The 20470-nt window shown below is 39.3% G+C and overlaps 1 protein-coding gene across 2 annotated transcripts in view; it reads right to left on the reverse strand.

The window, feature by feature from the left end:
- cno (adherens junction formation factor afadin) overlaps positions 1-20470 on the reverse strand; it is a 525824-nt gene that overhangs the window by 321479 nt on the left and 183875 nt on the right. For both annotated transcript variants that reach the window (XM_090380034.1, XM_090380033.1), the window contains exons 12-13: positions 14647-14852; positions 2206-2446 (exon numbers count right to left, since the gene is read on the reverse strand). In XM_090380034.1, the coding sequence (XP_090236160.1) occupies positions 2206-2446; positions 14647-14852 (447 nt within the window). The remainder of the gene's footprint in view (positions 1-2205; positions 2447-14646; positions 14853-20470) is intronic.

Consider the following 20470-nt stretch of genomic DNA (forward strand, 5'->3'; position numbering starts at 1 on the left):
CACGATATAAAAACACCTGATACCCAGCTCCGTTAACCAGTGTTACTCTTGTTCTTCAGATGGGAAAGGCAGCAGACTTAAGCGAGTTTGACAAAGGCCAAATTGTAATGGCCAGACGACTGGGTCAGAGCATATCCGAAACAGCACGGATGGTGGGGTGCTCATGGTCATTACCTACCAAAAGTGGTCCGAGCAGGGGAAACCCACGAACCGCCGGGGAGGTGTTGGACTACCACAGCTCATCGATGCTCGAGGTAAGCAAAGGCTCTCCCCGATGGTATATGGCAACAGAAGGGCGACTGTGGCACAACTCGCCGGTAATTGAAATTCTGGTAATGAGAGTAATATGTCACAACACACACATCAAACCCTGTTGAAAATGGGGTTGCGTAGCTGCAGGCCGCTCCGAGTGCTCATGCTAACCACGGTTCACTGGCAACAGCATTGAAACTGGACTTTCAGAGATTGGAAGAAGGTCACCTGGTGCGATGAATCATGTTTCCTGTTGCACCACGTGGACAGCCGGGTATGTGTGCATTGTTTACCTGGGGAAGTGATGGTGCCTGGATGCACGGAGGAACGAAAACAAGTCAGTGGTGGCAGTGTCGTGCTTTGGGCGATGTTCTGCTGGGATACTCTGGTTCTAGTCATCCATGTGCTGGGCACCCTGATGTCTACCACCTACCTAAACATCATTGCTGACCTGGTACACCCTTTCGTGGCAACGGTCTTTCCCTCTGGCAGTGCAGTCTTTCAGCAGGATAATGTTCCATACCACACCACCAAGATTGCTCAAGACTGGTTCGCAAAACATGAGGAAGACTTCCTCATGTTTCGCGTATTACCCTGGCCTCCAAATTCCCCAGACGCCAATCCCATCATGCATCTGTGGTTTGTGTTAGAACAGCAACTCCGATCTGTGGCGTCTCAACATTACAATGGACCTTACAGGATCTGCTGGTTACGTGTTGTTACCAGATACAAGACAGATTTAGAAATCTTGTAGCATCCATGCCTCACCGGGTATGAGATGTTTTGGCTGCATGTGGAGGACCAACATCATATTAGGTAGGTGGTCATAATGTTTTGGCTCATCGGTGTATAATTCTGTTACACAGCGGCGGTATTTATGATCTGTATTTTTATTGCATTTCTTTCATTAGTTTTCATTTGTATAGTGAATGGTTTATATTTAACAACATAAAATTTTACATATTTTACTTGCTCTTATTAGTGAGGAAAATAGTTCTTGAATAGGAATTAAAACCAATTAAAGCTATAAATTAAATTTATGGTAACAATCTCACATCTTCACTCAATTTAATAAGAAAGTGTTCTTTACAAAAAGATATCAGATCTACAGGTTGTGATTACACTAGATAATTTATTTTACAAGACATGACAGAAGTGGTTAATTTATACAAGCATAAGTCACTCCACAAAAGAGAAATAGGATTGTAATGATCTGCACCCTCACCACAAAGATTTTGACCTTTTTAGACACTTTGGTAAGAAGGCAATTAAATGGTGCTAAAATGAACTCTACTAAAATATATTATGATATAAAAAATTTATTTGGCTCTCTAGGTCTTGACTAGATTACCTTGACCCACTGATTCCTCATTCAGTCAGCAAACAACACACATATCAACAAAGATCTCTCCAACTGAATTGACTAAAGATAGCTGTTTTAGAAATATTCTTCCTCTTTCCATTTATTGCAACTGTTTTTCTGACTAAATGGCTAGATAGATAGAGATGCTATTTGGAGCATTAGCAACTTAGGCCATATTGCTCCGGGGATATGTGGTGATCATTCCCTGACCTTTCCGCATCCACTGTATTTGGTAGTCATGGACTCGAACCCCGGTCTAATCAAGAAGTGTGTGCAACACACAGCTGCTCCTGCCCACCTGGCTACGGAGGCACCACTAAATGGCTAAGGAAACATTTACAAAAACAGTTACTCAGAGTATTAAACTCATTCCTGGCATGAAAGAAAATGATCTATTCAATAATAACATGTTATTGCCGTTTTTTCTGCGACATATATAACAATCTACATTTCTCTCTTTGTGCAGAAATAAGCACATCTCATTCTATAATAGGAAGTGTAAAATATATGATGAAGTTCAACATTTATTCCTAATTAACTAAAAAAGCATATCTTTTGTGCAGGACAAAAATTTTTTATTTGAAACTCACCAGTAGTACCTTCTTCTTCGCTGACATCTTCTCGATCTTCTAAAAATGCAGGCATTGCAGTTTGCAGTTCTCCTTGCTGGCAAGTAACTAAACTGCGAAAAGCTAGCTGAACACTCTCAGCAAGCATATCTTGAGCATCTAGTGTATAAGCACTCAGGTGGCGATCTTGTTTCAGGAAGTGAAGTAGCTCGGATGCATTAGCTAACCAAAAAGCTAAAGCAGATGCATCTCGATACCGGTCCTGAAAATAAATAAATTTGTAATGTTTAACTGAACATTATATCTCATTTCATATTTGGACAAACTTTTTTTTTTTTTTTTAACACTTCATTAGTCATGGTGATTTTGTAACAAAACCATCAGTTATATGGAGGACTACTGTCCTCCACTTTAAAAAGCAATATTTGTGCTTGCAACTTGTTTTTTTAGGGGGGTATTAACATATAAGCAAAATGCACCTATTGTCTTTACCATATCTGTCCATCCATCATGTAATAACTTGGCTCCTAGTTGACAGATTTCCACAAAATTTGATATTTTGGCCTTTTAAAAAGATTTGTTGAGCCATCCAAAATATCTTTAAAAATTGGACCAATAAAAATTTCAAAATTATTTCTTTGTTTGTCCACATGTAATAACTCAACTACCAGGGGATGGATTTTCATGATATTTTATATTTGAGCCTTATAGAAAGACTTGTGTCTAGCCATTCCAAATTTAATTAAAATCATACCAACAGAAATCTTACAATTATTTCTTTGTCAATCCAGCTGTATGTAATAACTTCAATATAGATCAATTTAATATAGTTAGGGAAGAATTACGTGGTTGTTTTCCATGAAAATTAATTACTATAATTAATAATATTGTTTATTAAGCTTATAGTCCAAACCACTATAGATTTAAGGCAACTTTTCAGGCATCTTACCAATACTCATCATCAGACCATGCTGTTGTCAGACTCCTGCTTGCCAATGCTTCCAAAAAGGTTGGAAGTATGCACATCAGTTTTAAATTAGAAACATGGTCAAAAAGAATTAATTTCACACCTGACAGCAAAAGTGCCACCAATTAGCCACTTATCTCTTAAAAAAAAAAAAAAAAGTGCTTCTACCACTAATACATATAAAACTGGGACTCTAATGAGATAGACTGTTAAGATCATATATAATGAAAGATTTTGGTAAATTTTTTTCAAAATTTGAGATAAGTGGTGCTAAACTTCACACTGGTGTTTTTGGTGAACCATAAATTAGCTGCTACACGATAATTTCACAACTCCTACATCTCAGAAAGAAGTGAAGGCTTGGTTTATAAAACTTTAAAGATTTACTGGGGGGAAGGTTAATTTTTTTATACAGCCATGAATACTTTCCATTGAACCTTGCCATCAGTGAAAAGCAGATAAAATGTTTCACCAAGGTATTAAGATTATGGAAAAAAGATACCACACTAAACGGAATAGGATAATGACAGCAGACTAATCTTTCCAAGGGATTTGATGAACACGAGTTTCAAAAAAAAAAAAAAAACCAGGTATGCACTTTAATGTGTTTATTAGTATCGATTTGTGCATTCACTAAATTACGATTTGTTCTTAACAATCTGTACATAGCACATTTTTCACTTTGTGCAAAAAAAATTAGTTATGGAACAAAACCAATCACAGATTTGGAATCTTCTTCTTCTTTAATGCTGCCGAATGGCGTTTGCGACTTCGTTTTGATATTGTTCTCTGTCTAGCGCTGCGTGTAGAATTTGTGCTGTTGTCATGTGAAGCCAGGTGTTGATGTTATCTAGCCATGCCATTTTCGGTCTGCCTGGGCGTTTCTTGCCTTCGATCTTTCCCTCCAGGATGAGTGGTAGTAGGTGATATTTTTGTTGGTTCCTAGCGATGTGACCTAGGTATTTGCATTTCCTGCTGATGATGGTTTTGAGCAGGTCCCGTTCCGTGTGCATGTCCTGCAGGACCTGTGCGTTGGTTATCTTGGCTGTCCACGGAATTTTCAGCATTCTTCGGTAGAGCCACATTTCGAAGGCCTGGAGCTTTTTTGTAGTGGCTGATGTTAGAGTCCAGGTTTCTACACCGTAGAGCAGTATTGGCCAGATGTAGCATTTCAATGTGCGTAATTTGAGCATGATGTTCAAGCTTCTGTCGGTGAGGAGGGTTCTCCATTTGGTGAATGCCTGCCTGGCTTGTTCAATTCTGCTTTTGATTTCGGCCTCATGGTTCAGCTGGTCATCAATGAGTACTCCGAGATACTTGAAGCGGTGTATTTGCTCTAATTTTTCGTTGTTTAGTTTGATCGTGATTTTGCTTGCAGTCCTGCTGACCTTCATCACCTTTGTTTTCTTTTTGTTGATTCGTAGCCCCCATGCTTGGCTTTCTATGTCCACTTCGTTCAAGGTCTGTAAATCTTGTTCTGAATCCGCTATTAGTGCTGTGTCATCGGCATATCTTAAGTTATTGATGTAGTGTCCGTTAACTTTTATGCCGATGTTCTTGTCAGCCAGTGTTTGGTCGAAGATCATTTCCGAATAGATGTTAAAAAGAATGGGAGATAATGGACAGCCTTGCCGGACGCCTTTTTTTATTGGAATTGGGTCTGTCAGATCGTTGTCATAGTGAAGCCGGGCTGTTTGATTCCAGTAGAGAGTTATAATAAAGTTGATATCATTGTTTTCAAGCCCAAGTTTTCTCAGTCGGTCAATTAGGCGGTCGTGGTCTACTGAATCGAAGGCTTTCTCGTAGTCAATAAAACATATATACACGTCTTTTTGATGTTCATAGCACCTTTGTAGCAATATTTGTAAACAGAAAATTGCTTCTCTGGTGCCTAGTCCCCTGCAGAATCCGAACTGTGTGTTTCCTAGTGCACTTTCGCACTTACATCTTATCCTTTGCTGAATCACCTTGAGGAAGACTTTTAGCACCTGGCTCATTAGACTGATCAGCCTGAAGTCTTCGCATTTCCGGCTGGTAGCCTTTTTTGGTAGGGCCACAAAGATGGATTGGAGCCATTCGGATGGAATGTCGTTGTTGTTGTAGATTTGATTGAACCATTTCGTTAGTTGTTGGATGTTGCTGTAGTCTAGTTGTTTCAGCAGTTCCACATGAATCTGATCAGGTCCACAGGCCTTTCCTGGCTTTGTTATTCGGATGGCATGTTCCACTTCAGATGTTAATATGTGGAGATTCTCTTCCTGTGTTTGTTGTTGCGTTTCTGCCGGTTTTCTGTTGGTGCCGAACAGATTGTATATATAGCTCTTCCAGGTGTCGAGTTTGGCTTGTTTGCTTAGTATAGGTTGATTGTTGTCCGTATATAAACTTGGGATAGGAGCCGGTTTGTAGATGTTTCCAGCTTCTTTAAGCTTCTTGTGCAGGTTATAGTTATTTTTCTTGATTAGGTCTTCGATTTCTGCACACTGATCTTCCATCCATTTTTCCTTCGCCTTCCGGATTTCCTGTTTGATCTTTTGTTGTATTTCTTTGTATTTTTCCCGGTTGTTGTTGCTTTTGAATATTCTCCGTTCATCCATTAGGTCTAGTATGTGCTGGGTCATCCACCGTTGTTTCTTTTTCAACGTCTGATGTCCTAGCAGGGTTTCTGCTGTTTCATTGATGCACTGTTTGAGTGAACGCCCGAATGCTTGCACGTCTGTTGTTACTGCTTCGATCGATCGGATTGTAGTGTTGAGATGAAGCTGTACTTGTCGTCTGTTGGCGGTGTTCTTCAGTTTCTCCAGGTCGATTCTTTTTGTTGTGCTTGTGCGTTTGACTGCTCGTAATTTGAGACGTAGTGTTGCTATTACTGGGTTATGGTCTGATGATATGTCTGCTCCGGGGTAAGTTTTTGCCTTGAGGACACTTGACTTATATCTGATGTTGATTAAGATGTAGTCAATTTGGTTCCTGACGATATTGTTGTCAGAGTCTTGTGGTGAGGTCCAGGTGTATAGTCGTCGAGGTGGTAGTTTGAACCAAGTGTTGGCAATGCTAAATTTTTCTTCTTGGCAGAACTGGACGAGTCTGTCGCCTCGTTCATTCCGTGTCCCCAAGCCATGTTCTCCGACTATGTTTTGTAGCTTTCCTTGACCGATTTTGGCATTAAAGTCACCGAGGATGACCGTCATGTCGTGCTTCTTCAGCGACTTTAAAGTGTTGCTTAGCTTGTCGTAGAACAATTCAATTTCTTGATCGTCTTTGTCCGCTGTTGGTGCGTAGACCTGGAGCACATTCAGGTTGATCTTGTTGCCTGCTAGCTGTAGTAGTGCGATTCGTTCCGATATTGGGGTGAAACTGGTGACTTTGTTGGCCAGTTGTTTGTGGACAACGAAAGCGACGCCGTACGTCTGCTTGGTGTTCTCTTCTCCTCCGGAACAGAAGACGTGGTGGTCGTTTGATATAAACTTCTTTGTTCCAGGCCATTTGGTTTCACTTAGCCCAAGTATGTTAATGTTAATGTGTTCCATTTCTTGTAAAGCATTGGCTAGTTTTCCTGGTTGTAGTAGGCTTCTAACGTTCCATGTAGCTAGTTTCAGAAAATTCTTCGACGCAAGCTCGGAGATTCTTAACACCCCTGTCCCATTCAAGGGACGCCGAGACTCGGGGCCGTGGTTTATTTTGCTTGCTATCATTGAAGTTTTCAAGGGAAGGATAATCCAAGTAGTTTCCCGTTGCTTTCTTGGATCACAATTTAGTTGAAAAGGTCGTGTGTGGACCTTTTGAAACGGGTTTCGTCTGTCTCCACTGAAACCTTTCCGTCATGGAAGGCCCTTCTGGGAGCATATATCTTTCGGTGCTTTAGTAGTTTAACAAATTAAACTACTAAACCTGCCACAGCCATATAAATGGAGTAGCTATTATTCAGTGATGAAGCTGCCTCGTGATGTCATAATTTTACGCAATTTATGCCGAATTTCTAGTCACCACTGACCAAACAGGTGGCACTGCTGTAGTTTTATCTCCTGGAAACATCCAAATGGCTGACTCGGTAAAATTACTGTGACCTGACCTTGAAAATACCAATAATGTATAACTCAGCAAAACGTGAGTATTTTTAAATACAATTTGGTATCCTGAAAACTTCTACATCAAAGCTATCATGTAGCACAACTATTCTACTAAGAATTCCCAGTGACTGATTATAGTTCCTTAAAAATTTAATGACCTTGAAATTTCCTATGTCCGAACATAACAATGATAACCATTTTAAAAAGTTCAGTCCGAAAAATAAAACCACATTTAGGTCTCAAATCTTAACCTATCACTCACCCACACTTATTTTATCTAAAATATAACTTCTTTTTGAGCAACACTCCCGAAAACCTTCTTTATTTATTAATTTTTAAGAGCGCACTAATTTAGCTAGCATACAGCTGGTGCCACCAGCGCCACCAGATTTGGAATCAGCACCTAAAATTTTAAAATGTTCACTTATTTGCATTTAAAAAAAAAAAAAAAAAAAAAAAAAAAAGAGCAGAAATTTTTTTAACATACACTAGTATAATAATTTGCTATTCAAGTTGTTCTCTTCAACTATATGCTTAATCATCCATTTTCAACATTTGCATCCATACAAATGATAGTTATGTTTTTCCCTTAAATACTATTTTTTTACTTTACTTCCCACAGATTACTGTAACATTTAAGTCTCATTATGTACAAAGAAGTTTAGACACGTCACTGATGCCATTATTGGAAGGAGTTTATAATATTAACGACCATCCAAATTATTGGAGAAGTACGATCAAAAATCAAGCAGTCACCTGTGAGGTTTGCTCGAAGAAGTTATGCCCTGAAACAGCGATTCAATCTCCTCAGCACCCAAGGTGGGGATGCCTCTTACCTCTAGTAGCATCTTTGAAAAATGCTACTAGAGGTAAAGGATTTGGTAAGATGGAAAGGGGAAAAGTTGAAGAGCACTCGTACAGTTTCACAAGAAGGAATTAAAGAATGAAGAACTGGAAGAAGCAATAGCATTTACTGTGATTACTTGTGAAGAACCAGACGATGAAGAGCAATAAGTTTCTTAAACAGAAAATTAAGCAAAAAGACCTAACTTTCAAAAAACTATAAAAAATTTAGAGATCTGGAGATAACTTTGGCATTCTATCTATGTGTGCATGTGTAAAGGATTGAAGCAAAGGCAAATTTGCATTGCACATTTCATCTGGCCATCACCTGCAGTCCTTGCCCACATATAAGTTATATGTGCACTCCACCTGAACTGACATTACTATTAACAATGGCCGCATGGTGCAAGGAAGCCATGGCTTATGCTGCACCAGCCACAAAACTTTAAAATATAATAATAATAATAAAATAATAATTAAGAAGATTTTAAAAAATAAATTAATAAAAGAAAAGGAAATAGACAATCTATGTGTTTTCCTCCTCCTATAGGTAACTATCCAGCTGACCTTTGAATTTTTCCAAACTGTCAGCCTATACCACCCATGTAGGTAACTTATTCCAGTAATTTATAACTTGCTGGCTAAAATAAAACTTCCTGCAATCCAGTCTAAACATCTCCCCGCCCCGCGTAACTTGAATTTATGGTCCCAAGTTCTAGAATCATTTATAACCGTGCCAATTTCTTTCTCATTCATTTTACTTATGCCTCTCAGAGCCTTAAACACCACAAGTCTCCTCTAAGGTGCCCAGATTCCAAACTCTGCACTCCACATATTTGAAGTCTTTCCTCTATAATGGGATTATGACATCCTTATCTCTACTAGCATATGTTCGATAAATCATCGATAGGACACTATAGGCCTTCCTTGCAACCTGTCTTGAATGCTTGGAAAACTTCATGTCTGACCGTATCGTAACATCCAAGTCCCTTTCCTCCACTATTGACTTTAGTTCAACTCCACCAAGTGTATAAGTTATTTTGGGGTTATTGTTCCAAAGGTTTACTGGATTAAAGCATAGCTGCCATTTTTCTGACCATCCCTGAGGTCTATCTAGGTTACTTTTAAGAATCTCTGATTGGTGGTGATCATTAACTACTCTGCCAATCTTTACATCATCAGCAAATTTAGACATCATGCCCTCTATCCCTTTATCAATGTCATTTATGGAAATCAAAAACAATGGTCCTAGTATTGATCCTTGGGGAGTTCCACTTGTAGCAACAGCTTCTAATTGTGTTTTCAAAGGAATGCGCCTGGAGTCGACTCTTGATTCCTCGAGTACAGCTACTCCTCCATGGGGGCTATTAGTTTCAGATCAATCTTTTCTGAAGATGGTATAATTTTTTACTGAAACGGAGATTTTTGATGTTAAATTCGTTTCTTGTAGGCACGTGGCAGAAGGACTGAAATGATGAATTAATTCATAGATATCATCAATATTGCTGCAAAAACCTCTGCAATTCCATTGTATGGTTTGTTCCATTATTTAGTTTTGTGGGTGGAAGATGAGTCTGTCTGCTTTTTGTGGGTGGCTTGTTTACATCTGTCGAGTTTTGATTTTTCTTTTCTTGAAAAATTAGGGCATCCTGAGTCATTGCTTTCTTTCATGTGGTAATTCTTCCATATCTCCCATATGGTAATTACCAGCATTCAAAGGAATGCTGGTAATGCCTGTCCGCCAGTGTCTTTCTTCATTCTCTTCGAGACAGAGCAGCCATGATCAGTATCGTAATTGTCAATTTGTTGAGAGCTCTTTGACTCTAAACATGGAAATTCATTTGTTTCCATCTTTACTCCTTTTAGCCCTGAGGGTTGGTTTATCCCCCCAGGTTACCAGTCCCGACACGTGGAGGCAGGAGCGGAGCCACTAGTGACCAAGCGGTTGTTTAAGTTAGTAGAGTTGGTTAGTAATAAATATAAAGACTAAGAAAAGAAAGGTGGATGTCTTTTCTTGGGCCTTACTTTTGACCTCTAAAGTGCAGAACCACTTCAAGTAAACAAAAGAATAAGCACACTAGAAAAGAAAAACTATATCACGTTAGAGAGCACTATTATCACAGTAAGAAAATTGCTTGCCACTTGGGGCCTGGTGGCAGGGACTTCTCACTTAGGTTGAGTCAGATATGCTGCTCGTCTATCTTCCTTATGACCTCGTGGAGTGCTGCTGTGTTTTTCTGGCAGGAACTCCTCACTTAGGTTGAGTCAGATATGCTGACTGTCTATTTTCCTTATGGCCTCGTTGAGTGCTGCTGCTGTGTTTTTCTGGAAGTAATCCTTCAGGTCAGCTATCACTGTTTTCTGTTGCTCAATGAGGTCTATCAGGTCTTTTCCTCCCTCTTTCCAAGCTATTGGAAGTCTCTCCGCAGCTGAGTGGGTGGTGTTGGCTGCTCTTGGTCATCATTGTCCTTCTCATGATATTCTCTAGCTCAGTGCAAGTCCAATCTATAATCCCAAAGGAGTATGTTAGCACTGGGACTGCATAGGTGTTTATGGCTTTTATGTGGTCCCTCAGTTCAGCTTTGCTTTCAGCAGGCTTCTGAGTCTTTGATGGTATTTTTCGGTGAGGCAGGCCTTGATTTCCTTGTGCCATAACTGTTGAGCCTGCATCATCCCCAGGTATTTGTAGGTGTCTCCCACTGTCATGGCTTTGATTTCTTTACCAGTCTGCAGCTGGTAGTTTCAGCTGACTAATTCCCCCTGGTGTAATCCATGGGTCTTGCATTTGTCTAGACAAAATTCCATCCTAATATCATTGCTGAATTCTACAGTCATCCAGAGTAGTTGCTGGAGTTGCTATGTAGAGTTTGATGTCATCCACGTACATCAGGTGGATGAGAGTGTACAGGCCTTTCCTTCCTTCTTTGAGGTTATATTCACACTTGCTACTGTTGAGCATGGTGGATAGTGGTTTGAGTGATAGACAGACCCACAGTGGGCTCAGGGCATCTCCCTGAAAGATTCCTCTCCTGATGAGGATCAGTCTGGTTGTGATGTTATCGACCTTAATGGTGGTACTCAAATTTGCCATCGTTGCTTCTAGTAAGTTTTTCACTGTTGGATTGACTTTTAGATCTTCAGCATCTCTATTAGCCAGCTATGAGGCATGGAGTCAAGGGCCTTGTGGTAATCGACATAGGCTGTGAACAGGCTGTGCCTCTTGTAGGCTTACTTTATAACTGTGGCATATATGGTTAATTGCTCCTTGCATCCTTCTCATCTGCTTGCATCCTTTCTGCTTTTGGCCATTAAGTTCTGGCTCTCCAAGTTGTCATACCTTCTTGGTTATGCAGCTCATCAGGATCTTGTACATCATTGGGAGACAGGTGATTGGACTGTATTTTGCCGGGTTTCTTGTATCTTGGTCTTTAGGCTTCAGATATGCGATTCCTTGAGTGAGAAACTTTGGGATTAGCTCTGGGTGCCTTGTCATTTGGATTAACTGCTCTGCTAGATGCTTGTGTGCGCAAGTGAGCTTCTTGTACCAGTAGTTGTGGACGTTATCTATTCCTGGGGTCTGCCAGTTGTGGGAGTTCCTGATCAACTGTTTTACTTCTCCCTCCCGATTTTGGAGGAAGAAGTCCACTCTCACATCTCTTGTATATCCTTGGTTTTCTCCTGTTCTAGTTCTATCCCGGGGGCTCAGCTGTTATGTCTTACTTTGCTGCTCCAGAACTCCTCAATCGTCTTCTGCTCAAGTGGTCTGTTTCCGTCTTTCCCTTCTTTTCTGACGCTCCTGTAGAAAGCTCTTTATTTCCTCATCGAAGATTCCTTTGTTTATTTTTCTCTGGGAGTTCTCTTTGTATCTGCGTAGTTTCTTGCTGAGTGTGGGGAGGTTCTGCTTCAGTGTGTCGAAGTATTCTCCTAATATCTGATTTTTGGTGTTGTGTTTGCTGTGGTCACTATCTCTCTTGAGGATGCTGTACACTTTTCCAATCAATTTCTGACTCCTATTATACCCCATTGGTAGTGGGTCAATTGGCCTATCCTGACTCTTAATTCTTTCTGCTGAAGTGTTCTTTCTCATGCTGGTGGTTCCTTCTTTTTTTCAGTTCTTCTGATGCTGGTCTCTCATTTCTCTTCTATTAATCCCAGTAGTTGCTATGGCAGCACAGTATATTTTTTTTTTTTTTTTTTTTTTTTTTTGGTAGTTGTTGGCGCATCGGCTTCTGTGGCCATAATGCACCTCCCAAAGTTTTTGCATTTTACTCTGATCCAAGCCCGAGACCTTTGGGTTGCCAGGCAGGCACTTTACCCACCTGGCTAGCCCGGTCGGCTAGCACAGTATATGGTATGTGAATAGCCACCAATGTTTGAGGTAGTATGGTATTATTTGCCGATTGATGGGGGTCAGTGACTCTCTACTGGCTTCTATTGGGTCCCTGATTCGGTATCATATGGGTCATTGTGGAGTACATTCCTTCAAATTCTGTTAGGGCCTTCTTCCACTCGTCTTCTATCCTGGATATCACAACCTTGTCTCTTTCCACTTCAGCTGCTCTGGGTTTTATTTCTTCTAGCTCTGCCTCCTCTGGTTCATTGTTGTCCATATTCTTTGTTCTTTGTAGTTGATTGCTCACGCCCTGCTTGATTTTTTTTCCAAAATTTCTGGAGCTACCAGGTTCTTTGGTTGATGGTTGTTCTCTGGTCCGCTATTCAGTGACCTAATCTTAATCATATATGGTAATCGTTCCAATCACTTGGTATGTAGTTTCAACCTCTACATTGTCATATCGGTCTCTAGCTTGGTTATTTCATAGTACGCTCACATGATGTACATATTCATTTTGATGCTCCATGCTTTGGTGTTTTTTCTTCCATCCTGGGTGGTCACCACTGAAGTTGTGCTAGTGACCACTCAGTAATGGGACTGGATGGCCTTGCCCTTCTCTTGTAGTAGCCATACGGAGGACAGCACCACTTGCTCCATTGTCTTCCTCGGGAGACAGTCTCCGACTTTCAACTTACTCCTCTGCCTGAGATCTGACTGCAAGTAACTTTATCCTGGGCGAGGGTTGATGCAGTATGATTATTTCTCTTCGACATCATCCATCTATGGAGGTGGACCTGTTTAGCTTTGGCTTATGTCCAGTGGCAGCATTAGTTCTTGCTGTATGACACCAGATGGCACCACTGTCTGCCTTAGCTATCACTCCAGCCTTGGGGAAGTTTGGTCCGTTGGAGCATGTTTTGCAATATTTTATATATATATTTTTTTATTATTTATTTTATTTATCACTATTATTCTAATTTTATTGCTATTATTATTATACTGGTCTCCCAGCATTATGGAGCTGCATTCGCTTCCACCAAAACAGGACTCGAACCAGTGACCACCGGGCTGGTAGTCCAGTGTCATAACCACTGTGTCATCATGCCCTTTTATTATTATTAGTGTCTGTTTATTGCTCATTTCATTAACCACATCCTAGCCATTAGTAAGCTGAGATGGGGAGGTTAAAACTTTTTTTTTTGTAAAAAGAAAGAAAGAAAAAAAAACAGTTTTGAAAGAGAGAGAGAGAGAGAGAGAGAGAGAGAGAGAGAGAGAGAGAGAGAGAGAGAGAGAGAGAAAGCAAGTTTACAGTACCAGCTCTAGTATGACAGTTACACAGAGAAGGGGGTCAAATCGAGTCGAAAATACAATCTCCATCTGGAAAGGTGGCAGCTATGCACTCATCTTGATTTGGATGCAGAAGGGGAGAAAAAAAAAGATGCAATTCTTAACAGATTGATTTTTGAACACATTGTCATAATACTACTTCTATGAATTTTTATTTGATCTAGAAGCAAAATTTCAAAGAAACATCTAATGGCAACCACATTATAAACTTAAAAAAACTGGTGTTAAAGTGAAACAAAATGGAATAAATATGTTTATTTTTAAAAATAACACCTCTGGTTGTGAATAATGTATTTTAGTGCCACTAACTAGAGAGTACTGCTGCCCAGGAGGAAAACTAGGTGCCTGCAAATAAACCTAACTGACATGTTAGGTTTAAGACCTTAAATGGATTGGGTAAATTAAATGCGGATGACATTCTAATGCTTGCTTGGAAAACACATAAAAGGCACATAAATTTAAATCAAAAAAGATGCTTGTAGGATAGAAGTATCAAAATTTGCTTTAAGCAAGAGAGTGATTGATTGATTGTTGGAACAAACTTCCAACCTAAATATTCGTTAACCTTGCACAATTGTTCCAGACATATCATGTCACACAGATTTGAAGAGAACAAAATTTAAGTTTCAGTAGCACCACTAATACTAATCACGTTTATCAAAATTCAGCCAAGTGATTTTGATAAATGTCAGTACTACTGAGATTTTTAAATCGGGGTGTCTTCAAATCTGTGTGCAAGATGTGACTGGAACAAGTGTACAAAGTTAACTAATATTTAGGTATGTGACACCTATTCAGTACCATATTCCTTTTATGAATCTTTTCTTTATTCCCTCCCCCATGCACACAGAGCATACATATCCTAAAAAAACAGCATGATAATTACACTAAAATCAATTTCTCACCTGAATGACTTGATGGATCATACCGGAAACTTTATTCATAAGAGCTGTTAAGCGATGGGCACGATCACTGGGAGTGGTTTCAGGTCGAAAATGGGTAGATGCTCTGTAACGAGCTGCCATATACAGGGTATAAGTAGGTGCCAGTTTAAACTGCACTTGACTAGGATCAAGTTGTAATACAGATGCATTTAGAAAAGCATCTTCTCCTGCAAGGAAGGAATATAAATATCAAGGATTTCAAAGATGCTGTTTTAAATTAAATGAAGTTCAGCAAGACAGTTTTCTTTTTAAAAAGTTTATTGGTAATCAAGATAATCTTTAATAACACATGAAAGCATTAACCTCCTTTGTAAATTACTTTCAGTTATAAAGAATTAGACTTTCCATCTGAAACAATTAGCTGTTTCGTGACATAGCCCAACTAACAAATTCACTTCTGATGTCCTAAAAAACTAAAGGTAGTGCATACAGGTAGCATTAATCCCAGAATAACATAACCGTGAAATACCACACTCAAAAAATGTCCTGGGGATAACCGCACGGTTAGACATGAAATTCTCTGAGCAATGCAGATGGGTTGCTAGGACAGCTTGTGGGTTTTGTCCATTATCAGGAATCTTGCCAGTAGGGATAAGGAGGTGGCCATCCCATTAAAAAACCATGATGGTTAAGCCATCGCCTTATACAATAGGATAACTACCTACTACAGTAGCGTGAGTACTGCAAAGAAGTCTGCAAGCCTCATTTGCAGACGGACATGGATCCGTTGGAGCAAGTGCAGAGAACAGTAACTAGATTAGTGAGGGGAACAAAGGAGTACTCTAACCAGAAAAGGTTACACTTCTGCAAATGGCAGCATCTGGAGACTAGACACTAACTAGGAGCTCTGACTGAGGTGTTTAAGGTTTTGCACGGATTGAGTAAGCTAAATAATGCTGACAGCATCCTCACTTCATACAACACATTCATATAATAAGAAATTGTACAGAGAAAGAGGGCCAGTAAAATCCCCCATTATAAAATGGGGGATTTTAATTTCCCAGATATTGACTGGAATTTGGGGGCTGGTCACTCACACACTAGCAAGGCTTTTGTGGATTTATTGGATGATTGTTTTCTACATCAGCATGTTCGGGAGGCAACTAGAGGGAGTAATACTCATGATTTGATTATCAGTAGTGATTCTTCATGCATTAAGAATCTGCAGATAAATGAACCACTAGGTGGCAGTGATCAGAGTGTTCTGAAGTGGTATTTACTCAAAGAGGTAACTACCATTAGGGGTAAAGGGAAGGGGGTATTGCTTTTGTAAAGGCGACTACGATGGACTGAGACAGTATTTAAATTCTATACAGTGGGATCAACTGATGATGTTACCAACATCAAATTCAAAATGGGAAGCATTCAATGAATTTATCTTGGAAGCTACTAGGCTTTACATACCAACTAAGAAATATTGTTCAAGGTTTAGGCCTAAATGGATGTCAGATGAACTAATGAGACATATGGCAGAGAAGAAAAATGCATGGGATACATACAAATTAACTATATATTCTCGCAACTGAGATGGCTTGTTGTATTGCCTACCCGCCCACCGATGACGAAGCCAAAAAGCTTCGAAACGATCATCTGGGTGGTGGTACGCTGAAAATAAATAAGAGTAGCCTTCTCTACTAGAGAAGCGTTATTTATTTGAAGTAATTCAATAGTAGCTATCTTGTTGTGAAGGCAACCACATTATGAGATACAATTAAAACGATGCCTTCTACGCTACAATCGTAGCTCAAATCTATGGGTTAACTATGGTGTATTTACACCGATATTATATAGTTAATTATCAAAACCCATAAGGATTATGCCTAATGCATTTAATTTTCCAAATACAAATTAACACGTGACACAGAAGCCTATGATAGATACAAGTTGATCTGTAACCAAGTTACAAAGGAGGTTAGGCAGGCAAAGGCAGATTACGAGAAATCCTTAGCAAGGGATGCAAAGAAAAACAGCAAAGAGTTCTTTACATATGTAAACTCTAGAAGGAAGAGGATGAATCAGATTGGTCCACTTGATATCAATGGGTCAACTGTTGATGATCCTGCTCAGGTAGCTAACAAACTAAATGAATATTTTGCATCAACATTCGCACATGAGGAGTTATTCAGCGAGGGGAATGCCAGAGGTGTATTCAACTCTGGCAGTAAGCTAGAGAATCTTGTAATAACTGAGAGTAAAGTGGAGGAGAAATTGTTGAAGATAAACACAAGAAAGGCACCTGGGGTGGATGGGATCTATCCAGTTATATTAAAGGAGGTGGCAAAGCAACTCTTGGCCATAATTATGAGAGCATCCTTGGACTCAGTGGAGGTTCCCATGGACTGGAGATGTGCAAATGTATCCCCAATTCACAAAAGGGGATCGAAGGGTGACACGGGTAATTACAGACCAGTTAGTTTAACTTCTGTTCTGGGTAAAATAATGGAGTCACTGGTTAAAGATGCATTGCAAGATCATCTAGACAAGACTGCAGCAATTCAGACACAGCATTGGTTTGTTAAGGGAAAGTCTTGCCTGACCAATTTGATTGGATACTATGATGCAGTGACAAAGGAACTGAACGCAGGGAATAACTTTGATATTATATACTTGGATCTTAGAAAGGCTTTTGATACTGTTGCACATGGAAGACTGCTGCACGAATTGGAGCAGTGTGGCATTGGAGGCAAATTGCTGCTATGGATAAAGGGGGTGGTTGAGGGGGAGAAGACAGAGAGTAGTAATCAATGGACACTGCTCATCGTGGACTAATGTTATTAGTGGAGTCCCTCAGGGTTCAGTATTGGGTCCTTTATTGTTTTCTGCATTTATAAATGATATTGATGATGGTATATCAAGCTTAATGTCCAAGTTTGCAGACGATACGAAGGTTGGCAAGGTTGTCAAGGACACTACTGACACTATGCTGCTGCAACAGGATCTGGAAATGTTGAGCAGATGGGCTGAGAGGTGGCAAATGAAGTTTAACATTGACAAATGTAAAGTACTACATATGGGAAACAGCAACCCCAGAGCAACGTACCAACTCTGTGGTACTACACTGACAGTGGTAGAGAATGAAAGGGACCTATGGGTGGTTGTGCAGGCAGATATGAAGTTCTCTGAGCAGTGCAGACGGGCTGCAAGAATAGCTCATGGTGTATTGTCAATGATATACAGTAAACCCCCGCTATTCGCAGTATCTGTATTTGTGGTTTCGCAATCGCCGATTTAATATAAAATGAAATCTAAAAAAATGTGAATTTTAAAGCGCCGTGAATATTTTCCGCCATAAAAAACATGGGCGTGGCTAAAATTATCTTTCCTGGTCAAAACAGCGCTCAGTGGGTGGGGGAGAGGGGTGACAAAATCGCGAGCGTGGATGTTTCTCGCTAATCCTTGTTCGTTATGTGTTTGTCATGGAAGGTTTCGTTGTTTGCTTTTAATTTATATGTTTATAAATTGAATAAATTTATCAATTTATAAATTGATATGCTTACAAAAATGATAAATCTACCGTTTTGCGGTGTAAAACAGACTTTTTCGAGTGTGTTAACGGAAGAAAGTGACTTTATTGTGGAAAAGTTCTTTCTTACCCCTACAAAAATATGGCTACGAATAAAAAGACAAATGTGAAAATATCAAAGAAGATGATGACATTAGCGAATAAAATTGAGTTATTAGACAAAATTTCTAATGGTGAAAGTGTCTTCTCAGTGGCAAAACATAAAATCAATGAGTCAACAGTACGATCAATCAAGAAATCGGAAGAAAAAATCCGCCGTAGTGTCCATGAAAACGCGCTAATTGTTTCAAAAATTTGCTCTGTAACTCGTGATGTTAAATTAGAAAAGATGGAAAAGGCTTTAAATCTGTGGATAGAAGACCGAACTCAAAATAAAATTCCGTTAAGTTCACTCATCATTCGTGAAAAGGCAAAACTCCTTTATCAACACTTTAGCGAAACTGGTGATAGCACTGGCAGGATGTTTTTTTTGCTAGCAAGCAATGGCGCTGGTTTGAAAGATGTGTTTGAAATTTCTAATAAATATTACATTTAATATTAAATTGTTTCTTAGTTTCATTTCGATGCCATATGCTTGCATTTCACTATGTATTGTCTATGTACATAGTTATATAATGAAGGTACATATAATACATACATAGACAAAATTTTAGACTAGTTTTTCTTATATATTTCATACTTTGGAACCGAACCGCTTTATTACTATGGGAGCCATAACTCAGTATTCGCGTTTTCAGTATTTGCGACATTTCTCAGGAACGTAACCCCCGCGAATAGCGGGGGTTTACTGTATATGAATTTTTCTAGCAGGGATAAGGAGGTGATTATTCCCTTGTATAAGGCAATGGTTAGGCCACACCTAGAGTACTGTATACAGGCCTGGAGGCCTCATTTCAAGAAGGATGTAGAGCTGCTGGAACGAGTACAGAGAAGGGCAACAAGATTGGAACAAAGGGGTGCTCTTATGAAGAAAGGCTTAAGTTTTGCGAATTACAGTGTCTGGAGACTAGGCACCAGCGAGGTGATCTGATAGAGGTGTACAAAGCCTTGAATGGTTTGAGCATGCTCAATGCTGATCGGATTCTTCCTCTTGCTCAGAATAATCACCTGAGAGGGCATAAATTCAAATTGAGGAAAGACAGATGTAGGATAAATGTGCGGAAATTTGCCTTTAGCCAGCGGGTGGTTGGTAGGTGGAACAGACTTCCATCCCTTGTCGTGTAAGTTGATAGCCTAAATAAGTTTAAGGCTCAGCTGGACAGGTATTTCGAACGAACAGAGGGGTGAAGTGGAAGTGGTTATTTTTTATTTATTTATCTTACTTTATTTTTTTTTTTTTGGCTGATGCTGCATAAGCTTGCTTTCTTGCATCAAATGCCTCTACTAATGCTAACACACGAGCAGGAAATAAATTTAAACTGTTGAAGAATAGTTGCAGGATAAATGTGTAAAAATTTGCTTTCAGCCAGCAGGTAACTGACTGATGGAACAAACTTCTGTGGGTAGCTTGATAAATTTAAGGAAGAACTAGACAAATTATAATTATTAGAGGGGATGGACAGTAACCAAAGGTTGTTGGGTTTTTTTTTTTGCTTATGTTGTATAAGCTTGCTTCTTTGCCACTACTAAGTACAAAATAGATCAAACTCCTCTTTAATAGTCAGACTACATTTTAAATGTAGTCTATTGACTATTTTAACCAGAAATTTTTTTGACATTTTTTTTAACTTGATTCAACATGGGCATCCCTTCAGTATGGCCATACCCAAAGCCAATGTTACCCACTACACATGTGCCATCAAGCCTACTGGAAACAATTACAATATCAATAAACAGGTTCTGGTAAAGAACAATAGCCCTACATTAGCTGAACGCAGTTCATTCACTTGTTTTTTTCAGTGTCCTAAGACACAGAAAACCATAATGCAAGTCTTTGAGCCAGTGTAAATTTAAAAAATTGCATTAAGTTAAAATTGATGTGATAAACTGATGTTTTCAGGGTACACCAAAAGTCATGGTACGTTTTTATTTTAAGTTCCCCGGAAAAGTATAGAAACAGTATAACAGAAACTAAACCTAATTTTTTTTATGGCCATATAGATAGTTAAAATTAACTCAGTGCATGAAAATTATCTTTTTTTGTCCTATTTTTTGAAAACATGATAAACACATGACTAGTTTTGGAATATTCTGAAGATATTTCTGCTTGTAAGTTCAATGCAGTATGAGATTTATTGGATTAAACATGGTCTCTTAAATAGC

The sequence above is a fragment of the Mastigoproctus giganteus genome, chromosome 8 (assembly GCF_048544385.1).
Source record: "Mastigoproctus giganteus isolate SK-2022 chromosome 8, ASM4854438v1, whole genome shotgun sequence".
NCBI lineage: Eukaryota > Metazoa > Arthropoda > Arachnida > Uropygi > Thelyphonidae > Mastigoproctus > Mastigoproctus giganteus.